General features: G+C 45.5%; 1 protein-coding gene across 1 annotated transcript in view; it reads left to right on the top strand.

Annotated features, from left to right (window-relative positions):
- LOC147728368 (bifunctional heparan sulfate N-deacetylase/N-sulfotransferase 3) overlaps window positions 1-24829 on the top strand; it is a 554824-nt gene that overhangs the window by 12683 nt on the left and 517312 nt on the right. Inside the window, exon 2 of the mRNA XM_086963275.1 lies at window positions 22480-23602. Within this exon, the coding sequence (XP_086819401.1) occupies window positions 22622-23602 (981 nt within the window). The 5' untranslated portion in view covers window positions 22480-22621. The remainder of the gene's footprint in view (window positions 1-22479; window positions 23603-24829) is intronic.

Here is a 24829-nt window from a genome sequence, read left to right as displayed (position 1 = left end):
CATGCTACATGAAAACCTTTTGTAACACCACAGCACTGTCTGAGCCAACAGGCACCTCCGCAAGTCCCTCAGGGCAGTGTGATATTCTCTCTCTTCCCTCCTGATCAGAGAGGCAGAGGTCCCGCACTCCTCAATCAGCTCGACGCAGCTACTGTGGTAGGCCTAGCTTCCTTCACTCAGTGTCGACCTCCAGCATCCATGTCTCCTACGCCGATTCTCCTCTGAGTTCGAGCTTCTGTCCCTCAACAACTACGGATTGTTCCTCAAGCACACTGGATCTCAAACCCAGCCAGTGCCTACTGTATTGGGCCGCCCAGAAATGGCGCCCTACGCTGGACAGCTCTTCAGTTCCTGGTTAAGTCCCTTCCATTCTCTCTCACCTTCTGTCTGCGACCCATGATCTAGCTCTCCATAGAAGGCAACAGACACCCAATCTTTCAGGTGGCAGTTGATCTCTGGTTCTGATGTTCCCTAAAAGCTGCCACTGCGCAGTGAGGCAAGTGCTGTCGCCGTCTCAGCGCACAATGTCGTGGGACTCAATGCAATGCGGTCGCTATAGTGGCAAGTAGACCTCTCAGTAAACCACCGCCTCTTCAGCCCCTCACCTCGGTCCCCCACTTGCTCGTGCCAGGACTCCGACCCGTGCGCCTCAACTGTCAGCGCGGGAGGGTAATAGATCATCAGGAGGGTCCAGTGATATCCTTCATTCCCCCGGTGTCCCCCACAGCAACACCATTCTTTTCGCCGCGTCGCCAAGCCTCAACACGCCTCTTGGCCACTCCAATTTCCAGCGGCTCTGGTCAGCAGTATCATTGTCCAGTAATCGCTGTCAGCACACCCAACTGCAGGGTCCAAATGCGCAGTTCAGTGATCTGTGTATTCAACTGCCAACTGCGCCTCACCGCCCCTGGCTGCCCTCCGCTATTATCTCCGCCAGACTCCTCACAGTGTCGCGCAGCCGCCATCTTGGGTGTAGAAATCGGCGTCGCAAGGAGCGGGTAATCGTGCTATTCAAGCACACCCCTGCTGGGCAGACCCTCCGACAGCTATCCACCGTGACCCGTGCTCCAAAGTGCTGCTGAGTCGTGTAGCTGCTCTAAGACAGGCGCAGGTCTCCCGATGCCCCACTTGATGGGAATCTCCAATTCAGCGCCCAGCCGCCATTTTGTCTTCGTCGCGCTGGAGATCTACCGTGGGGGGTTAAACTGCCGTTTCACCCCTTTAGCAGCACCAATGTCCCTCTACCGCGATCCGTCGGAGACACCAGGGTTTCCGCGTCGCAGGCGGGTGAGCAGCGCACGTGGCCTGGACTCCTGGCTGCAGTTCATGGCTTCCCTCTTGTCTCTCCTCAAGCAGCGCACGGAGCTCGTTACTTAATTTCCATTGTAGACGCAGGTTCGCACCTTAGGGGAAATATGCATGAGGCAAACTGTGGGAAAAATGTATTATAATATTCGGCCATGCCAAGAAAGGTAGTTTTAAGTGACTGCAGTCCCTTTAAAACGAAAGTCAATACAAATGTAGCCAAATTATCACAATCAAGATTGGCTATGTTTGTGTCATAATCGATAGTATCAAGAAATGTATTCACAAATACTGAAAAACACAACAAAATATACATAGTGAGAGAGCTAGACATGAAAGGGTAATGGGAAATCAGCCGATCTCCTTTCCACAGGCAAGTGACTTAAAAGTGACTTTTAGGAAGAAAAATTTAAATATGCAAAAGTCACAATGAACAAACCATATTGTACTTCACATATAATAAATTAAAGTATAGAGTTAAGATGTAGGTGTCAACTACGTTTTGATCCCGAGAAGGATTCTGGGATCATCGTCAGGACTGAATAATAGAACAAAATACCTGGGAAGTAGCCCTGAATCAGCAGACCCACGGTCTGATGGAATGTGCTGGCGGTGTCTCAATAGTTTTTACCAGATGATCTCTCTGTTTCACACCTTCCTTCATCAACTTATGTCCCAAGTATTCAATTTCCAAGAGGTTGAATCTGCACTTATTTTCATGTAAGGTCAGGCCGCGAGACCTACACATCTCTAAAATCATCCTACACCTCTCATCATGAACTTTCTGTGGGGAACCATGTACCAGGACATCATCTTTGTATATCTTAACACCATGCAAACCATGTAAGACATCTTCATAGCTCGCTGGAAGATGGAGGCTGCGGAATTTAGACCAAAGGGAAGGCGTGTAAATTTGTATGTCCCAAACGGAGTGATGATGGCTGTCAAATTCATTGGATCACTATCAATCTTGATCTGATGGTATGCAGCTCTTAGATTTAAAGCAGAAGAAACCTCAGCCCCCTCTAATTGGGTCAGCATTTCCGTAATATTGGGGAGAGGGTACTTGTCAGCAATATCAGCATGATTCAGACTGCAAAGGTCCACACACAGCCTCACCTCACCAGAAGCCTAACAGGTGAGAACAACAGGAGCCAACCAATCTCTAGCCTCGGTCACCATTATGATGCCTTCTTTCTTCAACTTCTCTAGCTCCCTGCGGATGGGCTCCCTTGGCCCCAAGGGCACACTGTGCACTTTTCCAGAGACAGGAGTAGCATTGGCTCTAAGAGTGATTCTGTGTGTATAGTCTGATAGACAACCCAACTTTTCTCTGAAGACTTGTTCGAATTCACTGCATAAGTCATCCACTTGAACAATTTTTAGGGCTCAGGGTTATTGTCACCCCTAGGAAATGATGAAGGGAAACTGTCTTTTAGAACAATGCATGGATCACCACCCGGAATCAACATCACCCGGAGATCAACCTGGTGGAGCCAGCTTATGATACTGTCTCCCCTGGATGAGATATAGATCTTCCCAGCAGTAAGTCTACCTTTGTATTCAATATCACCCACAAAATAACCAAATAATCTTATAGGTTGTCCACCATATGCACGTGGTTTGATATCCGGTTTGAAAACCTTCACTTTGTTAAATAAAGTAGAGGTATAAAAACTTTTCGGGATCAATGTAACTTTTGCCCCAGAGTCAAAGAGCATTTTGACGGTGTGACCATTCACTTGAATACTGTCAACAGGACTCTTAGAACTCTTACCAATACTCTGGACCACCTGAACCAAAACCTCACCACAGTGTAGTTCGTCAGGATCCTAATCAGATTTATTCTGCATAGAAACTTATTTCACCTGCTGTTTTTCTTGCATTTCTTTGTTCTACGAGCTTTCGCCACATTACCTACTTTTCCGCAATAATAAGGTTACCTCAGACTGCAAATTTCTTGCTCATGGACTCAAAAAATCGACTTGCTCTTACTCCAGATCATCGAAAAACTTCAGTAAATAGCCTCTTTATTTCCAGACCGGTTTTAGAAGAGTTGACTTTCTGGGTGCTCTCCGATCTACTATTGCACAACCGAAAGCTATACTCTATGCCGCAACCAGACTTATTAAGAACTTACACAAATGTAACCACATCACTCCATTTTTAAGTGAGTTCAACTGACTTCATAATACTAGAATACAATTCAATCTTTACTGCTTGGATTCCAAAGATGCCCAACATGATGATCCGCCTTATGTATTCCGCTCCAATATGAGGTCCATCAATTGAAAACTTTGGTAGCCCAGAAGCAATCTTTTAGAGGTGCTACCACCCCAGGGTGGAATTCCCTACTTATAATTATCAGAAAAGCTCCTTCCCCTGTCTCATTTACTGAAACATCCCGCAAAAACTCTTATTCTAGCACTTTTGAACTAATTCCAAACAAATGTTATTGAATATTTTCCTTTTTTCTTCCCCTTTTGATCCTGGGGACTGGGTGAAAGAGCCAACATTTCCTTAGTCGTACATTGATGGTTTCCACACTAATTCTTGATTTTAGGAGGTGCGATTTCTTTTACAAGTAAAGTCCCTGTATATCCCTGGGCCATGGTGCGTTTCTGTTAACTAAGCCAATAATTAAATAAATAAACAAGTAGCGTTTGTACCCCCACTTTGTCTAGAAAATACACACATTCTCCTTAAAGTGCAAAGTACTTGTGATTACCAAGTGATAGGTCTGTCAAAGAATTTCCTGTGACATCACATTCTGTGGTCTTCTACCGTCATTATTACATAATTACGGTACTATTAGTTCCCAATTTATTTAATGAGTTGTTCCCTATATTCCATGTGCTAGGGAGGCCATCTTGGATATTCCGTACTACCTAGCTGTGCTAAACAAAGCGAGTGGATTATGCATTGGGTGACCCTTGACCCCGCTTCTGGGCCGGTCGCTCCACACACTGCGCGGCTCCCTGTAAGTGTGCCCGAGTTCCCCCGCTACTGCCACGAGTTCACTGCTGCCCCGCAGAGGAGTCTGGGACTGGTAGTCTGTTCTGCCCGTGAATCTCCGCTGCTCTGGCAGCTGAGGACTCTGGGCTTTTATCTGTTTTTTGGTGCCTGCTTTTGCTGTCTTTGCTGCCCTTGACTGTTTTTTCCCGCTTGCACTGTTGTTTTGACTGTTATATTGTTTTTGCCCCTTCGTATCCGTTCCCGCTCTTTCTCCCCCCACTCCCTGCCGCTGCTCCCCTGCGGCCCGCCCCTTTCTCTTTTGTGCCCCCTTCCCATTCGCCGCCCCGCTCCCGCCTCCCAGCTGCTCCTTCCTCCCACTTTGCCATTTATGGCGGAGCCCGCGCGTACTCGCAGCGAGCACGCGCAGCGGGCGCGCCAATTGAGCGCCGAAGGTACGCCAAAGGCAAGCCCGCCTGCGCCCGTCCGCGCCTGGACCGCGCCCAGTGCCAGAACCCCTGGCCCTTGCCGATGCCAACCCACACAACGGACCTACGATGCCGCCACCCTCCATGCACTCAATGCTGACCGGATCCCTGCCTGCTACTGAGCCACCCCGAAGCGCGCCCACGGACCCTTCACCTGCCAAGCCTGCAAGTTCACCTGCCTCCGGACCTGCACCACTCCCGCAAGACCAGACACCAGCAACAAGCACCTCAAGTGCATCCTACTCAACACCCGCTCCTTCCACAGACACGCCGTCGAACTCTGGAACCTCCTCGACACAACAGACGTCGTCTTCCTCACGGAAACCTGGATGAACGCCTCCTCAGCCCCCCACATCGGCATAGCCATCCCGGAAGGCTACAAGATCGCACGGAAGGACCGCATCAACCAAACAGGAGGAGGCATCGCCATCGTCCACAGAAACACCATCCGCATCACAACCATCTCTGAAGACACCCTCACCGCCGCCGAGCACCTCCACTTTCAGATACACACCGACCCCAAGACCACCTTCAGAGGCACGCTCATCTACAGACCCCTGGGACCACGCACACAATTCAGCGAAGCCATCGCAGACTTCATCAGCCCGCACGCCCTCAGCTCTTCAGACTACATCCTCCTAGGGGACCACAACTTCCACCTGGAGAACAACAACAACAGCAACACCACCACCCTGCTGGACAACCTCGCCAACCTCGGACTCAAGCAACTGGTGAACACCTCACCCACTACGCCAGCCACACGCTTGACCCCATCTTCTCCTTCAGCAAGCACATCGCCTTCACCCACACTACCGGACTACACTGGACCGACCACAGCTGCGTCAAGTTCAACTTCAGGAAAACCACGACCCACCACCACCCGCAACAGGTCCCCCGCAGAAGCTGGAGCAAGATCACCACCGACCAGCTCACCACCTCCCTCAAACAGAACCCTCCCGCCAACACAACGGACCCCAACGAAGCAACCCGCAACTTCACACTGTGGCTCACCAACTGCGCCGATGACCTCGCTTCACTGAAGAACCCTCCCAGCAGACCCAGCAGCAAGAAAGTCTGGTGGGTCACCAACAAACTCTAAACCTCCAAGAAAAACTGCCGCACCCTCGAGAAAGCCTGGGTCCACGACCAGACTACTGAAAACATGACAGCCCTCAAGATGGCCACCCGCACACACCACCAGCTGATGCGCCCCACCAAAAGGACAACATTCAAACAACGACTGGACAACAACACCCACAACAGCAAGGAACTCTTCAGCATCGTAAAGGAACTCTTCAACCCCAGCGCCTGCAACAACGACATCACACCATCGCACGACCTCTGCGACTCACTCGCCGGTATACACCTGTTACAACACAACTTTTACAACTACCTACTATTACAACGCAACTTTTACAACGCATACCATTACAACGCATTGCGCTGGGGGGCGCTCTAGGATAGGGAATAAGTATAATTTACTATCCAACACCTTCCCTAGTGTCCACGGGGACTGGAGTTAGAATAGTAAATTATACTTACCACTATCCAGCACCTCAAAGCGCTATGCGTTGTAATGGTATGCGTTGTAATGGTCGCGTTGTAATAGTAGGTAGTTGTAATGGTATGCGTTGTAACATGGTACATCCCTCACTCGCCTCGTTCTTCCACTGCAAGATCGCCGACATTCACAACTGCTTCGGCGCACAGACCATGATCGCAACCACTGAACCAGCGCCCCTCACCACCACCCTCTGCACCTGGACCCCGGTCAGCACCAAAGTCACCACCCGCACGATGAACACCATCGACTCCGGCTCCCCAGCCGACCCCTGCCCTCACCACGTCTTCAACAAGGCCGACTCCGTCATCGCACCCCACCTCCGAAACATCATTAACAGCTCCTTCACATCCGCCACCTTCCCGCAGAGCTGGAAACATGCCAAACTCAGCGTCCTCATGAAGAAACCCACCGCGGATCCCACAGACCTCAAGAACTTCCGCCCCATCTCGCTCCTCCCTTTTCCTGCCAAGGTCATCGAGAAGACCGTCAACAAACAACTTACCGCCTTCCTCGAGACTAACGGATCCCTTGACTCCTCACAGTCCGGTTTCCGAGTAAACCACAGCACCGAGACCACCCTCATCTCAGCTACCAATGACATCAGATCCCAGCTTGACAACGGGGAAACAGCTGCCCTCATCCTCCTAGACCTCTCAGCAGCGTTCAACACAGTATGCCACCGCACACAAATACAGCGCCTCAGCAACACCGGAATCCAAGGGAAGGCACTGGAGTGGATCATCTCGTTCCTAGCCGTAAGAACCCAGAGAGTGTGCCTCCCACCATTCCGCTCCGCGGCCACCAAAGTCATTTGCGGCGTCCCACAAGGATTCTCGCTCTGCCCCACCCTCTTCAATGTCTACATGAGCCCCCTCGCAGCCATCGCACGCCAACACAACCTTAATATAATTTCCTACGCCGACGAAACCCAGCTGATCCTCTCCCTCACCAACGACCCCGCCACCGCCAGAGCCAGCCTCCTGGAAGGAATGAAAGACGTCACAGAGTGAATGAAGACCAGCCGCCTGAAACTGAACTCAAACAAAACGGAAGTCCTCATCCTGGGATCATCCCCCTCCGCCTGGAATGACTCCTGGTGGCCCCCTGTCCGGGGCACCGCCCCCAAGCCAACGGACCATGCACGCAACCTAGGCTTTTTCCTGGACTCCTGCCTCAAGATGACCAAACAAGTCAACGCCGTCTCGTCATCCTGTTTCAACACCCTGCGCATGCTCCGAAAGATCTTCCGGTGGATCCCCACCGAAACTAGGAAGATGGTCACCCAGGCCCTCGTCACCAGCCGACTGGACTATGGAACACCCTCTACGCTGGACCCACAGCCAAACTACAGAAAAGACTACAGCGCATACAGAACGCCTCTGCACGACTCATTCCGGACATCCCCCGCCACAACCACATCTCTGCCCACCTGAGAGACCTCCACTGGCTCCCCGTCAGCAAGAGGATCATGTTCAGAGTCCTCACCCACGCACACAAGGCTCTCCACGACTTGGGCCCCAAGTACCTCAACAACCGCCTCACATCCTACACGCCTACCCGCCAGCTCCGCTCAACCAGCCTCGCCCACGCCACCGTTCCACGCATTCGCAGAGCTACCGCCGCAGGAAGATCCTTCTCCTACCTGGCGGTCAAGACATGGAACTCCCTCCCCATCCACCTACGGCTGACCCAGGACCATCTCTCCTTCAGGAAACAACTCAAGACCTGGCTATTCGAGCAGTAGTGGACCCCACCCCTCCCAGCGCCTTGAGACCCTAGCGGGTGAGTAGTGCGCTTTATAAATTTGACTGATTGATTGATTGCATGTTTTGTGTCTATTCTTTGGAGAATTTGACGCGTGATGGGGCATCAGATGGACCATGCACAGCATTTGCCCTCCATTAACTCTTAGACCTTAGGGTGAACCAATAAATTGGTGAACCTGGATCCTAATGCTGCTGCTCATGCTCTGTCTCTTGGAGTTACAGAGGAAGTGTATGCGCGATAGACAGGGTCGGACTGGCCTACATGGCAGAGGTTAATTTGTAAAAAAAGATAAGTGCTGGGCTGTTGTCAAGAGACAGCTTGCACCAGCCCATTTGTCCTGTTAAAACCATTTAAAATAGAACCAACTACTGACCATAAAGGTGGGGAGAGGACGTTGCGTATTAGCCAGAGTTGCCGACTTCAGAGGTGGGGAACCATGTTTGAATCTGAGCATTGACTCAACATCCTGTAATTCTGGGCAAATCACTTTATCTCCCTGTGCCTACCACAATTGAAAAATGCTGGTGTTGATGATTAAGTAAACACAAGAAGATGATGGACGGAGCAATAAAACTTTTTAGACACTCACCCCCAGTCACCGATCTGGGTTGAATCCATCATCATTCTCTAGCTCACTTAGCCATCTCAGTTCAGACCCAGCTATATGCAAATCAGTCTTGACCCTGTGCCTCATGGGAACAGGCTAGCCTGAAGTGCTAAGCCAGGTCTTCCCTGAACCAGAATCAAGCATCCTGGAACCGATTTCTGGGTAACACCCTTCATCAGCCAGGCTAGCTTGAATCCAGTGGCAAAGTGAGCAAGGCACCCACGTCTAGGCATACTCTGCCAATTTAGGGCTAACAAAGCAAACACAAGGAGAGTTTGGGCTGGATTGTTCCCAATGGGCACAGGGTCAATACTGATTTACCTATGGCTGGGTTCAAACTGGAATGGCATGGTGAGCAAAAAAACGATGGATTTAGGCCCAAATCTCTGTACTGGGGTGAATTAATGACATTGTTCTGCATTCTGTCCATCTATTGTTGTTTTTGCATTTGTCTCCACAAGTGGGAATGGTATGCCCAGATGTGGGTCCAGTGCTCTCCATGCCACTGGAGTCAAGGTTTCCTGGCTGATGAGGGGTGAAACCCTGAAACCAGTCCTATGATGCTTGTTTCCAGTCCAGGGAGGACCTTGCCTGGCAGTTCAGGCTGGACGGTTCCCATTGGGCACAGGCTTAAGACTGATTTGCATAGGGCAGGGTTCAAACTGGAATGGCATGGTGGGCAAAAAAACTATGGATTTAGGCCCAGATCTCTGTACTGTGGTGAGTGTATGACATTGTTCTGCATTCTGTCCATCAATTGCTATTTTTGCAGTTGATTATTAAGTGCTGGTGCTGAGCAAGGGAACCCACCAGCTCAAATTATGCGCTGCTAAAGGGCAATCAGGATGTTTCCAGAGTCCTAGTGTCACAGGCAAGTGTGTGTGCTGTTTATGTGCCTGTTTTATGGTCTGGTGGGACAGTTTATACCACTGATTTCCATGATATTAGCACAAACATTGCCTGCAGCAAGCACAAACGCATGCAGTCGGCCTATTTTTCAAAACACATATAAGTTTGTCTATACAAGTTCGAAACTGTCTGGTTATACAAGTGGGAGCCACTTTTACCTATCAAATTCGCTAATTGGGGGCACTTTTGTTTTGGTGCCTGGGTTTATTTTCTGTCTCAGTCCAACCCTGACGCTAAACAGAACAATTCCTTTAGAAAACGTGCTCTCAGCTCCAATTCGCACTGGCACAGATTCGGTTCTTGATAGTGGCCCTCGCGTCACTGCGTTCAGTTCTAGGATAACATTTTGCTCTCTGTGCTCTGGCAAAGGTGCAATGCATAAAAATAGATGTGATCTCTTAATCTGCAGCCAGCAGCAGGTTTCCCCACAGGGCATTCTTTGGGTAATACTGGGACAACAACGCACAGGAGTTTCCAATATTTTATTATCCTGCTCTATAAATAGCGCCAAACCATGGCACTTAATTCCACATTCCTGTCAGGGGAGAGCACGGTTCACTTTAGGAATGTTTTAGTCTCCAGGGCCCGGGGTCATTCTCCATTAGTTGCCACAAATATTATGGGCAAAGAAAACAAGCTTATACCCGCCTAAGCACAATAAAACTCAAACAGCTAATCTTAAGCGTTATCCCCTCTGATGATACAGTTTGATCCAGGGTCTCTCTCATGAAGTGGTATCTATAAACACAACCTTAGCAAGCGGCTTACCATCAATGCATTGTTACTGTGGCAGCGGGTTCTACACTTCTAGCACCCTGGCATGCGCCCTGTGCTTATTTTTTATTTATGCTTTTTGTATAGGGACACATCTTAATTCCATGTGTGCTTTTATTCTTCCCTTACAATTGTGCATAATTCCAATTTCTATACTATGTGCAGGCAAATATTTTTTCTCATAGGAACATGATTATACTTGAATGCTTTTCACGTATTTTGTTTTATTTTTTATTTCTATACTGCGTGTGCTTTGTTCACAATTTTATTTACCAGTGGAAGACAAGTCTGTGCAGAATAATGTTTTGTAGTAACTCTGGAACTAGGGCCCAAATTTTCTAACATTTTGCACTATGAGTGCACCACTTGCTGCAGCCACAATGTAAAATGTATTTCAGGATCTAGAAATCCACACAAAGCCCAATTTAGATGGATCTTTATGGCTTTGCAAAAAAAAAATTATGCAAGGCAACACGTAGCACTGCCTTGTGTTACTCTGCATCGGGAAGGCGTTACATTTATGGCACATGAGTGTTCTTGTGCATCTGCCCTTGTATTTTGACACAAACTCGGCATTACTGAATTCATAAACCTGGGTTTGCACTAAATTGGTTTGCATACCTGACCTTGGCATAAGAAGGAGAAATATCGTGTTTTTGTGCAAAAAAAGAAACCAGTGTCTATAATAAATGATGGTGCACGCGCTGGCATTAGGCACAAGTATGGCAGTTCAGGGAGAGCTGAACAGAGCCATATCTTTTCAAATATGGCACAGTTTATCTCTGCCTTTGTGTTATGTGAAAGATTAAAACATCTGGGCCTAGATTTTTTCCACATCCACATCCACGGCTCGCAATTCTCATCACATGGCTTTAAAAATGGTATGGAAAATACAATAAGTAGGTATCTTGTGTGACTTTAGTATGTCCAGGTATTCCATTTATATCATTTTCACTCAGAGAACAGAGCAAATCGTAATTCGCATAATACGAATGCTTTTCAGGAAATTGAATATGTTCCATTTTCTTATCTGACATTTTTCCCACCCCTGCACTCAGTGAAATTGCCAAGGGTTCCCGTTTTCATTCTTGTATGCCTATACTGCAACAATTTCCACCATGTATACAACCATTTCTGCATGCACAACCAGATGCAAAAGAGATTTATGGGGAAAATAATTCACAAATTACCATCAAATGATTTTTATTACCCCCATTTATGTGTGCTATTTTTCCAACCACCATGTGTTCCACGTAAAACACTATCTGACGTCACCTTAAAGTCAGGGTGGCATTTCTAACTTTGTGTGTGTTCTGTAATGAGTACATCATGAAATCTGAAAAATGTGTAACAGGAATTTATGAAATATTTGGAACCCAAATCTCACAATTTGCCAGTTTCGGAGCGGAATTAGAACAGTGAACGATTCATATGCTTTCAGTGCTGCCAAACTGGGATCCCTTGCATCTGCTTGGACACGTGCCTGCCGCTTTTCAGCTTCTTCCGCTGTGTCGGCTTTCTGTGGGCCTGTACAGGGCTCAAAATATTCTAAAAATATGCCTACAGTTTGGGCGTTAAAGAAAGTGAATTGTCACGTTTGAAAATGTTGGATTACATGGTACATACTTGAAAGAAAAATGTGTACTGATTTTCAAAGAAAACCTGTGTTGATTTAAAAAAAGACACCGTTTGTGTGTAAAGTTAAAAAAATGTAACATGCTCAAAAACAAGAGAATGAAGTGCGCATCTAAGAAACACTGATAAATGAAAATCAATGAGTATCGATGGCGGCTTTCTAGTAGGCATTGGTTTAGAACTCGTAGCTATGGTAAAAAGACTACACATAGTCTGTTTTCACAGTTGTCCTTTACTGCAAATAATTAATCTGGCACTAGCACAGGGGTGCCCCTGACAAAGTGGTGGTCACTTACTACAGAATATGCACTGCCTTATCAATGAAGACCTAGCCGTAAATGCCAATTAGAGGGCCCATTTTATTTTTTCTCTGCATTTATGTACCTTGTGGTTGCTGCTTTACGTGGTCACTTTTCCAACAGACTTACTTAAGACAGAGACATGGGCTGAGCCTGAGAGTAAACTTCTCTTTTGAAAATAAATTAGGGTTGATGATTACAGGTAAGAGCCACAACCTATATCACAGACATTGCATTTGCCTGTCCTCGTAGCACAGTTTGAGTCAGCTGTGAAGTTAGCATTTAGGTGTAATTTTGCATATTCTTCACATCTGCATCAAATCAATTTCTTTCCCGGTGTGTATATCTGTGGCAGAATGCACTTCATAAGTTTAAAAAACTATTTGAGAATGGTCAGTTTAACTCCATTTCTAAATATTACCTCTTTTGCAGTTCAAGATAAACTTAAATGTATTTTGAATGAAAATATATGTTAGCTTTTTTTTTATTATACTTTATTCGATATAAAATATCATGAAAGTACAAACAAACATATATTGTGACAAGAGAGTAAAAATAGAGATTAAAAAGAGCGATTTGTAGCTATTTCATACAGTGAAAAGACACATTAAAAACAATAAAAATACATATATACAGTTAAAAATAAGATTTTTAAGAGATCTCTCAATTGATAACAGTAATGTACAAACAAGGATTCTATTCCTGCAGGCTCTAAACATTTTTATAGTTTAGCGACTTAGAGCGGATATACCATGCACTTGATAGGTATTTAGCAACTCCGCATACAACAGCTAGGGAGCTTGTATCAGTTAAAAGGATACGAAGAGCAACTCTAAAATCTCTTACCCCTATCAACAAGCATACCGATTTCAACCATTTTGCTCTCTCAATATATGTTAGCATTAACTCCTGTTCTTTTGCACCCACAAAGTTGCAATGAAAAAGACCATAAAATATCCTCTATTTGTCAACTTTTCTATTTCTCTTCATTTCTTCAACAATACTGCATGGCCCTGTGAGCCACTTCTGTATCTCCAACGTAAATTAGTGTCAGATAGTGGAAAGTTCATAGAGCCCAGCCAGTGTCGTCTACAGTCTATAATCTGCAATCCTAAAAGGGGAAATGCAAATAGGTCCCATATTGGTTCACAATGAAGATGAGGCCAAAAGAAGTAATCGGCGCACGGTTATCAATATATATTCAAAATAACATACAGTGCTGATTCAGAAAAGTAATGTCTTTGGGCATCAGTACAGTGAGCATTCATTAAACGAGGAGCGCTTGTTCCTAAATAAATGCTGGGTGTTTCTGCAAGGGTTTTATCCACACAGCATGTCAGAAAGACTAAAAGCACACAAACATTCCTACTCATTTTTGTTAAATAATATACGAAGCAGCAGGCTCAAGTTCATGCATTTTTTTTTTGTCAATTTCAAATTTACATTGCATTGCATGTAGAAGAAGTACAGTTATGACTTACAGGAAATCCACAAGCCATTCGTTGCTTTACATTATTTAAGGGCTAAGGGTTGACTAAGGGGTGGGATGTGCAAAGCAGATCAAACATGTTGATAAACACATGTGAATTATACTGATAGCACGACCTGCTATTATTTTTACTTCAATGGCTCAGGTTTACTTATGAGGCAGTGCGCATTGGCTCAAGAACCTTGGAATTTTCAGATTACTGTATAAATGCACATGTTACAGTGCTTTGCACGTGTGCACGTTGCTGCTCTGTAGAAATCATTCACGCTCAGTGCAACATGCTGTTTTGCCACAGTGTGCGCATGTCTGCTTTTACTCTCAAACTGACATTCTTATGGCCTTAAAGGGATGATTTTGAGCAAAATCAAAGAGCCAGATTTACTTTTTATAAGCAGTGCAGCAGCAACAGAATTAAAGTGCGGTGTTGTGTGAAAGAAGAGAGTAGAACAGCCGCCATATCTACTAAGATATGACACTGCTCTCCCCCCCTCCCTGCTTTGGCACTTTAGGCTGGCTTGCATTGAAGAACACACCCGTGAACTTGCACAGTAGTAAAAGTGTGTGTGTGCGTGTGTGTGGGTGTGTGTGTAGGTGTGTGTGTGTGTGATGCTAAACCAACATTTGGGTCAAAATTCATGGTACGCTTCCTTAGCATAAAGGAGCACTACTTTTTGATACTTTGGGGTGACTTTCTAGCACAGTATATGTTTTCCACTGGAAAGTAAATCCCCAAATCAACACTTTGTGTGGTTTTGCATCACATTTGTGATGGAAACCAGCATAAAGTGTTGATCATATCCTCCCCCCCAAAATTTGCACATAATACACATACATCCTAGTTGTCTGCATCTCGATCCAAAATCTATTTTTTAAAGAAAATGTGTTATTTTGGACAGTGCTTCATAAGAGCAAAACATCATCTGCTTGGCAACAACAACAGTTCAAAAAACCTACCAGCAGCTTAAAAGTGAATCTTGAATTTGTACATCTGATTATGAAAATACAGCTCTATGACATGGACTCTAATTAAAGGCAAGAAAACAATGTGAGCTCAAATTAAAGAACGGAATTACTTTAATATTCAAGACACATTCTGTTTTGACTGCAAACCTAAGCGTCAGTGTGCCTGGCAGAGAATTTGTCATGGAAACAAACAACAGAAAATGAAAGATGAAAACATCGAATAAAAGGTGAACATTCAAATACATTAAAGAGGCATTCCTTAGGTTAATAGGAGGTAGGCATTCCTTAGGTGTATATGAGACAGCCATTTTAATATTGGTATGGAGAAAAACACAAGGGTCACAGGTCCTGGTTTAGAGTCTGTCGGATGGGTACTCTGTCAAAAATCTAACGGATATAATGTCCACCTTATCAGACCCAGACTGGCCGTCGTGGGCACCAGGTGTTTTCCTGCTGGGCCGCCAGGGTGGAGGCAACTTTTGGGCCCTTGGGTGGTGTTTGTGTTACCGCCGACCGGCAACATCGGCCATCTGTAACAAAATTGGCCTAAACCGCCTCTAGCAAACAGCTCAGCCGCCCACCCCCACCCCTAGGGGGGGAGTGTCTGGCTGAGCAGTTTTCCAGGGCCTGTTTCGCTTCCCAGTCCGGCCGTGCACCTTATTACATGCGTTAGGATAACATGCACATGTAATAGCACAGATCGGATATCCATCACGTTTGAGGCAGAGTATGTACTGCTAAACTCTGAATCAGACTCACAGTCTTTAAAACGCGTTGTGTTATAAAACATGTCCCTGGCACAGGGTCAAGACTGATTTGCATATGGCTGGGTCCAAACTGGGGTGGCATAGTGGGCAAAAGAACAATGGATTTAACCCAGATCGTTTGACTGGGGGAGAATGTTTGCATTGTCAGCATTCTGGCCATCATTTGTTTGCTGTAACACTTTTCGCCCTAAGTGGGATAGGTATGCCCAGCCGTGGGTCCCATGCTCACTGTGCCGCCACAGGATTGAAGCTAGCCTGGCTGAAGAAGGGTGACATACCCTGAAACCGGTCCCAGGATGCTTTTGCATATGGCTGGGTCCAAACTGGGGTGGCGCAGTGGGAAAAAGAACAATGGATTTAACCCAGATCTTTTGACTGGGGAGAATGTTTGCATTGTCAGCATTCTGTCCATCATTTGTTGGCTGTAACACTGGTTAAAGAGCAGAGCAGCCCACTCACCAGCCCGCAAAGCAGCAGGAAAATTATAATAACGCAAAATTATTATCATTTTAGGTTTCTGCGTCCCACTGCTTAAAAGCAATGGAGCGACGCTGCTCTGCCATAGTGGAGGAGCTGCCCCTGTTAGGGGTGTCTTACATGTAATAAAAGGGAAGGTTTGGACCAGGCAAGTGGGTGCACTAGCTAGGTCACCACGGCAGTTTAAAACTGCACTTGCTGTCACTACAGTGGCAAGTCTGAGACATGTTTGCAGGGTTACTTGTGTGGGTGTCAAATCAGTGCTGCAGGCCCACTAGTAACATTTGATTTACAGGCCACACACAGTGCTCTGCACTAGGGTCTTACTAGTAAATCAAATATGCCAAACATTGATAAACCAATCGCTGTTACAATTTACACAGGGAGCATATGCACTTCAGCACTGATTAGCAGTGGTAAAGTGCCCAGAGTTCTAAAGGCAACACAAACAGGTCAGAAAAAATAAGAGGAAGAAGGCAAAAAGTTTGGGGATAACCCTGCAAAATGGGCCAGGTCCAACAATATTAATGGCGGGTATGCTATCATCAACAAAGCCAGTAAGCCTACGATAATGAAGGACTTGCTACCAATTTCTACAGATTCTCGCTTTCCGAATAACTTTCATCCGATCCCTCTGACAAAGATCTTATTGGCTGTTTCTTCACTATTGCCCTGGCAGTCATTCAAATGCTTTAGCACCTGTGCTTTTTGCTACCTCAATTGCCCCAGTAATAACTGAGCTTTTAAATCAGTCTCTAGAGGTTGCCTCTGTTCCTGCCTGCTGGAAAAATGCCAATTGAATTCCTCTCCTGAAAAAACCTTCTGTGGATCAATTCTGTTTCTTCAATTATCAACCAATTTCGTTGCTTCGAAAATATTGGAGAAAGTAGTCAATATCCAATTATCCAACTATTTGGAACCCAATAAACCTCTTCATTATATCCAGTCGGATTTCCGTCCTTAACACAGCTTAGAGTCTATCCTCTTAGAAATTACAAAAACTATCAAATGTGCACTTCACGTGGGCAAAAATGTGGCTCTTCTACTGTTGGATTTATCTGCAGTGTTTAACACCGTCTCCCATCAGGTGCTATTACAACGGCTGTCAGATATTTACCTAGACCACCATGCATGGCTTTGGATCAAGTCTTTCCTCAAAGGGAGCTCTCAAGAGATTTGGATGCCCCCATGTCTCCTCAAAGAAGAATATCACACTCAGATGTTCACAGGGTACTACCCAATTTAACATTTATTTGGGCCCGTTAGCTTCCCTCTTTGAATCTCATGGAAAAGCTATAATTTTGTATGTGGATGATACTCAGTTGCTCCTTACTTTTGATCATTCAAACCTGTTTCCTTTGCCGCTTGCTTGAAGAATGTTTTACTTTGATGCAGAGAAACTGCCTGCAATGTAATACTGACAAGACTGATGGTCCCCTTTTTGGCAAAGCAAGAGATCTGTGGACCAATTTTAGTTGGCGACAAGATATTCCTTCTCTTCCTCCCCCATCAATGAAAAAGCCAAGTTTTCAGTGAATTCTTAAACAAAGTAAAAAAATCCATATTGGTAATATGGGCAGGCAGGGAATTCCAAAGCCTGGAGGCAGCACCGGAGAAAGAGCGGCCGCCCTGTTTAGCTGTTTGAAATCTATGGATACTGACTTTCCTACCAGAAGAGGATCTAAGTGACCTGCCAGGGATTTATATATGTATGTACCAGTTAAACAGGGCCAAGAAATGTTTAGACCCTTTATGTTGGAGGGCTTGAAAGACTATGCATATAGCATTATAGAAGATGCACTCCAGAAGAGGTAGCCAATGCAGCGTCTTGATACCCTCTCTAACCAACGCATGCTTAGGGATAGCAAGAATAATGTGTGTAGCAGCATTTTGAATCCCTTGCAGGTTGTTCAATGAGGAGGACTTGATATTCAAATAAAGGGCACAGCAGTAGTCAAATCCAGATTAAACTAAAGCAATGACCATCACATGCTGTAGTTCAACAGAAATAAAAGGAAAGATCTTTCTGAGAGTCTCAATAATATAGAAACAGATGCCAGAGGTCCGATTGACCTGCAACTCAACATTCAAAAGGGTATCAAACATCACAACAAGAATTTTTGCAGATTTAACTGGAGTGGGTGATGGGCTGCATTCTTCTGGCCTCCATCTGCCAGTCCAGATGGATTCTTGCCACCCCCCCCCCCCCCAAAACACAAGCACCTCAGTTTTCTCAGTGTTCAGTTTAAGAACATTTTCCTTCATCAAAATGTTTATTCTGGTCATGCAGAGATTAAATCTGTTGGCCACTAGTGGCAGGTCGTTGGAGATAGCTACCATAGTCCGACTGTAATCCGCATAAGAAAGTTCTTGAAAGCTGCACGAACGTATGAGCTCAGTGAGTGGGGGTGACATACAGATTGAAAAAAGTGGGGCTTAGCGTGGATTCCTGAGGGACCCTGAAAGGACGGCTAAAAGCCTTAGCTTTAAAGCGACCACCACAGTAAAATCAGCTAAATCCTGAGTCTTAGAATTGATGAAAAATTATATTTTGACACTCAGTATCAGTGTTTGGGACCTGTTCTGGTCTCTTACAATCCTTGTGGAAATTCCTGGATTCCCTTCCAGATGAAACTTGGAGCACAGTTATCCATGTGTTGATCACCTCCAGATTGGATTACTCTAGCTGCCTTTACATTGCCCTGTCTGATTTTTTAATCCATAAATTACAGATTGCTCAAAATGCAGTTGTCTGACTCATAATGGACCTGTCAAGAAGGGACTGTATCTCCACCATGCTGAATGACTTGCATTGGTTACCTATTAAACAAATGACATTGCTTAAAGCTATGATTTTTATGCACTCTGGACTCTACAGTCAAGTCCCTTCTTCCTTGATAAAGAGAATCTCCCACTATATCCCCCCTAGAGGTTTGAGGTCAGCATTGTCTCTGTTAGTTCAGACTCCAAAGTTCCACTTGGTGAGAGCTAGTGGTTGTTCCTTCTCTATCCTTGCGAGCAGGGTCTAGAATGAACTCCTGATACATTGGGAAATATTGAAAACTCATCTCTTTGCCTCAAACCTATAATAATTGGTTGGTTCACTTTCGGAGCAGTGCTGCGACACTCCTTGGAGTAGCCATACGCTCATTCATACATTCATACAGGCACAGAAATTAGTCATGATACGTGTGTAGTTATGTGTACCTGACACTGCAGCATGACACTAGTGGCCATTTATATCTTCTGTTCTAAGATGGGAGACACCTATGTTAGATCGAGAAAAAGTGGAGGACTGTGCCCTCACGTTTTGTCAGAAGTGATCCGAAAATGAAATACAGACGTTCTTTGAAAGTCTTAAGTGCGTAGTTTTTATTTCATGTTACATCTGTGGATAAAGAACAGCCAACACATGTTTCGCCCTGTTGGCCTATAGGCCGTGGGCTTTTTCAAGGCAAGGGTCTGGTGTTGGCGTAGGTCAAGATCATGATTCTGTTAGAAAGCTGTATCTCGTCTCTGCGGTCCTGGAACAAACGGAGTTCCGTTTCCCGCCACGGTCATGTGCCTATGTTAGAACGGTAAATGAAACTATCAAAAGATTTCTCACAAAGTGTGAAAAAGTTGCCAAGCTATCAATTACAACACTGTGAGAGTGAAATGCTCCTGGGGTGGAAATAAATATGAATACCGAGTAATACAGAAGAAAGCTATTGAAAGAGGAGTAGCGAAGGGAGATAGACTACAAAGCCATCCAATCATGAGCAAGTGGCCGACCCAAAGCCATATGTATAATGGAAAAAATAGTTATTGCCAGTAGGTAGTTAAAGTTGTCTGTAGTCGAGACCTAAAGATTAATTGATATGGGGAACAGGTTTCATCGCAATATAATTCAGCTTTAAACACTAATTTCTGTGGGTTTGCTAGGGTGTACTTTTGCACATTTCCCATGCGCTTTTATACCTATAGCTAATGTTGCGTTTTTGCAACAGTCTATTGTATTAATTCCCCAACCAGTGAAAGTAGACATCAATAAAAATATAAAAACCTATATTTTATAATTGTTGAGATGTATTTATCTTATCTGAGGCCATATTACATAGGGCGATGCAGGCCTTCAGTTTGAGTATACATTAGCAGACAATGGTCTGGTAACAGTGCTTACTCCCAGACCTTGCATTGCATCATTGTACAGAGAGTGCAGCCCACCAGACACAGCACAACACTGTAAAAGTGCATGAACACATACATAGCGGGGCACAGTGTCAGGGAACAACATGTTTTCCCCCCTCTCCTTGAGAATATACAGAATTCCTCCAGAGACAGAAGAGAACTCCAGCCCTGCTAGTGGAAGAGAACAGAAACCCTTCGTGTGGTGCACAATTTCTTAGGAAGAATTCTTAATGCCTATTCTCATAGGCGTTAGAGGGTACTTGAGGGGTCTTTATGCTTAAAAATGCCTGTTCAGGGGGTTGTTCATGGTTGACATGGGGTTGCCGCTTTTATATCGGGTATGCCCACATGTAAGTGAGGGAATGCCTCATTAGATTTTGCATATGTGAACTCTGCACTCATGCAAGCAGCTTTATAGATTGTTTGTGTGCAGTAACTCTGGAAGTGTACGATTCCGCGGCCGCAGTGTTTTCCACATAATAATACATGTACCTATTTTTGCATAGTTAGGAAATGTAAAATATATTTCTGTCTCAAACATACCTAAGTTTATTAATACATTCTACACATGGTGCCATGTAGTAGCAGGTCCTTTGTAAAGGATTACTATATCCTGGTGCTACACTGTCACTAATGTATGTCACTACATGAATGTATTATGGTTGTATGTACAATAAAATAAGGTGAATGCATGGGTTGAAAAGTAATTTCATGGTATAATGAAGACACATGCTCCGCCATCTTGGTGTGCCGTCCTCTGCGTCATGATGGACCGCTGGAAGATTCTATTGTGAGGGTTCTATGGTTTACATTTGTCAGCATGACCCCATTCTTAGAAGACATTCATTACTAAGTTAAACTTGTTCAGCAGCCTGGCCCTGCACTCGGCACACTATGCTAAAACCCCAGCTGCGAATTTCTTTCCACTATGAACCGCAGGGGTTCGCTACAGGACGAGACCCGCAGTCAATCCCTGCACCCAGCCTCTAAAAAGACATAAATAGCGAAATTATACAGTCACAATATGTGCCACACTATGCCCCATCATTTTCCTTTTCTTGCTGCATAATTACTCACCCGTGACATATAAATTGGTTCTCCATTGTAGCATAATTCCAGCGGCCATGGGCCCTTGTAAGCAAAGGAGCATGCTTTTGGTAACACCAAAATACCAGGGAACACAAACCAAGCACTATTTTATAGTTGTGCTTCCTACACAAGTGGCCAGTGGTGACTGCCACAAAGAAAAGGCGGTGGGGTTGGTGGAGGTGGGGGTGGGGGTAGCGCAGGCGGGAAGTAGGGGGGGTAATAATAATTTTAAATAAAAGGAATTTACCTGAAGCTTCCAGTGTCGCGTCTCGCCTCAATGTTCTTCCTTGTCCCGGCAGGCACTGGGGCAGCATCACTTGCTTCCAGTGCAATCTCCGTGCTGCTCTCTTGCTATAAGAGCAGCGCATGGATTGGCCTGATCAGGCTCGTTTTATGCTCCACCCAGGCATAGGAGTTTGTGCTGTTTCTCCAGCCTGGCTGTTCAATAGAGCCCGATTGGAGAAACCTAATTGTGCATGTGTGTTTGGCCCGCCTAAGACGGCCGGCCAAAAACACAAGTGCACTTAGAAATACATAAACCAGCAGTAGCAGCCCGTGGTGGAAGCGCTGCCGGGCACTGACATGGGGCGGGGGAGGGGCAGGGTGGGGGGAAGTAAACTCCGGAATACGGCTGCACACAGGTAAGTACACAAACAACTAAAGTAAACTAATTTTGTTGCGCACGCTGCATCGCCAAATTCGATACAGGACTTTCAACAAAATGTGTTTTCTTTATTTGTTTGTGTACTTACCTGTGTGCAGGGGTATTCCGGAGTTTACTACCCCCCACCATGCCCCTCCGCCACCCCACGTCACCGCCCGGCAGCACTCCAAACACGGGCCGCTACTGTAACCAGTCTTCCTCCCACCTTCCATTGCCCTGGCCCCACCCCTCCCTGCGCCCGCTGGCTCAGTCAGCAGTTGAATAATAAAATGATGAAAGAATATTGTTTATTTTTCACCTGTTGGCTCTGAGCCAGTGGGGCGATTCTTTTCCGCCATTGTGGAGGAGCCGCCCGTGCAAGTGGCACATTTTTTCAGCAAGCGCATGATATAGCTAACCTCAAACCCTCCATGACTGCAGTGGCAGTGCCTGGCAAGTACTTGTGAGAAGTGATTGGAATTCAGCATTAGAAGGGGTGTTATTTCCTGTTATATAACGATGCTGTTCTCTTTGACACAAGTACACAGCATAAACATTAAACAGATTTTCTTCTTTTTCAGATCTTACTTTCTCTGAAAGTCTCAGAAGAAGGATAGATGTGCTGCAATGGTTACATAAATCACTACAGCATAATTGGAGAAAGGTACTAAATTCAATTTTCATCCATCTGGTGTTGGGAAAAATTGAAGCCAAGAACGCAGCATGAGTTTTATCATGAAACTTCACAGACACTTCCAAAGGACCATTTTCCTGCTTGCCACCTTTTGTATGGTGAGCATCCTTATATCGGCGTACTATTTATACAATGGATACAAACAGGAAAATGAGATTTCTGAGGTTTCGTCAGACGTGGATTGCGGAGATCTTCCGCTCTTGCCCTATAGACTGATGGATATCCACACAGTCAATCCAGCTGCTGCTTTTAGAACCGACTCTGTGGTGCTGGTCTTTGTAGAGAGCCAATACTCGCAGCTTGGGCAAGATATCATCGCAATTCTAGAATCCAGTCGGTTCCAGTACCATACAGAGATTGCGTCTGGAAAAGCTGATCTACTGGTCCTCACCGAAAAGCACAGAGGAAGATATGCACTGATTATCTTTGAAAATATGCAAAAGTATGCAAATATGGATTCATGGAACAAAGAACTCTTGGATAAGTACTGTCTGCAGTTTGGTGTGGGTGTTATTGGGTTTCACAAGGCAAGTGAGAACAGCGTCCAGGGCTCACAACTGAAAGGCTTTTCGTTTTCTCTGCATAGCAATGTGGGTGTCAAGAACTGCTGCGTTAACCCGCAGTCCCCGTTGCTTCATATTACCAAATCCTCCAATCTGGACAGGGGCTCGTTACCTGGCAACGACTGGACGGTTTACCAGATTAATCATTCAGCGTATCAACCTGTGGTATTCACCAAAGTAAAGCCCTCGGAAAACCTTCCGCTTCCCATTCCTAAAGCTGCTATCCATGCAACCGTCATTCATGATGTTGGACTCCAGGATGGGATTCAGAGGGTTTTCTTTGTAAACAACCTAAACTTTTGGCTGCACAAGCTGATATTTATTGATGCCATCTCTTTCTTGACAAGGAGAAGGCTGACATTGTCGCTTGATCGATACATGCTGGTGGACATTGATGACATCTTTGTAGGGAAGGAGGGAACAAGAATGAATGTCAATGATGTAAAGGTAAGTGCCAACTTTGTCTGCAGAGCCAAAAAGTTAATGATATTTTAGATCAAGTTTATAAATTTAAGAGGAGAAGAACAGTAAATGCTGGGCCAGTAGTAAGACCAACTGGGGGAGTTTTGGAATTTTGACTCAGGCACAGGAGGGAGTCGTAAATAATACAGCGTGACTACATGCTTATATTAAAACTGACAGTATGGTCATAAATGTCTACAAGAACGTATTATGTTTGTATGTACTATAAAATAAGGTGAATGCATGGGTTGTAATGTATTTCATGGTATGATGAAGACACATGCTGTGTCATTTGGTGTGCCGTCCTCTGCGCCATCTTGGACAACAGGAAAATTCTATTGTGAGGGCTCTATGGTTTACATTTGTCAGCGTGACTCAATTTTTAGAAGACATTCATTACTGAATTAAACTTGCTCAGCAGCCTGGCCCTGCACACGTCCCACAATTCAAAAACCGCAGCTGGGAATTTATTTACACTATGCATCACAGGGGTCCACTGAAAGACGAGGCCTTCAATCAGTCCCTGCACCCAACCTCCAATGCCACACAGCTACCTCTACAATCAAGCTTTAGCCATGTGCATTAGGTGTTGACCACAGTACTTGGGCTCAGGTCAGGCACTCTGCCCAATCCATTATGAACTATACTCTTTCCTGCTATTCAGACCGTCATGCTGCCCGGACTACTTATGAGGACAATGGCATTGCTATGTGCAGCAAGGGTTGGTAATAGGACTTGGTTTGTGGGTAAGCCCTGCACCCAACCTCTCCGGCAGTCTACTCTATGTGCACTTGCTTAATCTCTTTGTTCAGTGGTGTAACAAAACCTGAATGGGGGCCCCTGCAAAATACAGGAAGGGGCCCCTCTCAGGACTCAGTCTAGAGCTGTCAGGCGAGGGTACTGTGTTGGGGGGGACTCCTGGAGCTCGGGCCCCTTGCACCGTGGAGGCTGTGGTGGCCTATGTTACACCACTGTCTATGCTAGGGATGTTGACCTCAGTGCCAGGCATGTGACTTGGTCCAACACCCATTTACTATTATCCAAACCACACTGTGGCCCTATGCCTAACAAATCATGCGGATATTGTCAATGCACATGACCTGCAGCCAGTCCACCAGGCTCTTGCTTCAGGGATTGTACCTAAGTTATTTGCCGTTTTTTTCTGCAGGGTTCCAGTTCTGCAACCTTAAGAGTCGTTTCTAGAAATATATA

This window comes from Lissotriton vulgaris, chromosome 3_1 (assembly GCF_964263255.1).
Source record: "Lissotriton vulgaris chromosome 3_1, aLisVul1.2, whole genome shotgun sequence".
NCBI classification, from domain to species: Eukaryota; Metazoa; Chordata; class Amphibia; order Caudata; family Salamandridae; genus Lissotriton; species Lissotriton vulgaris.
Note: the sequence above shows the minus strand (reverse complement) of the source record. Positions and strands in the feature narration are given on the sequence as shown.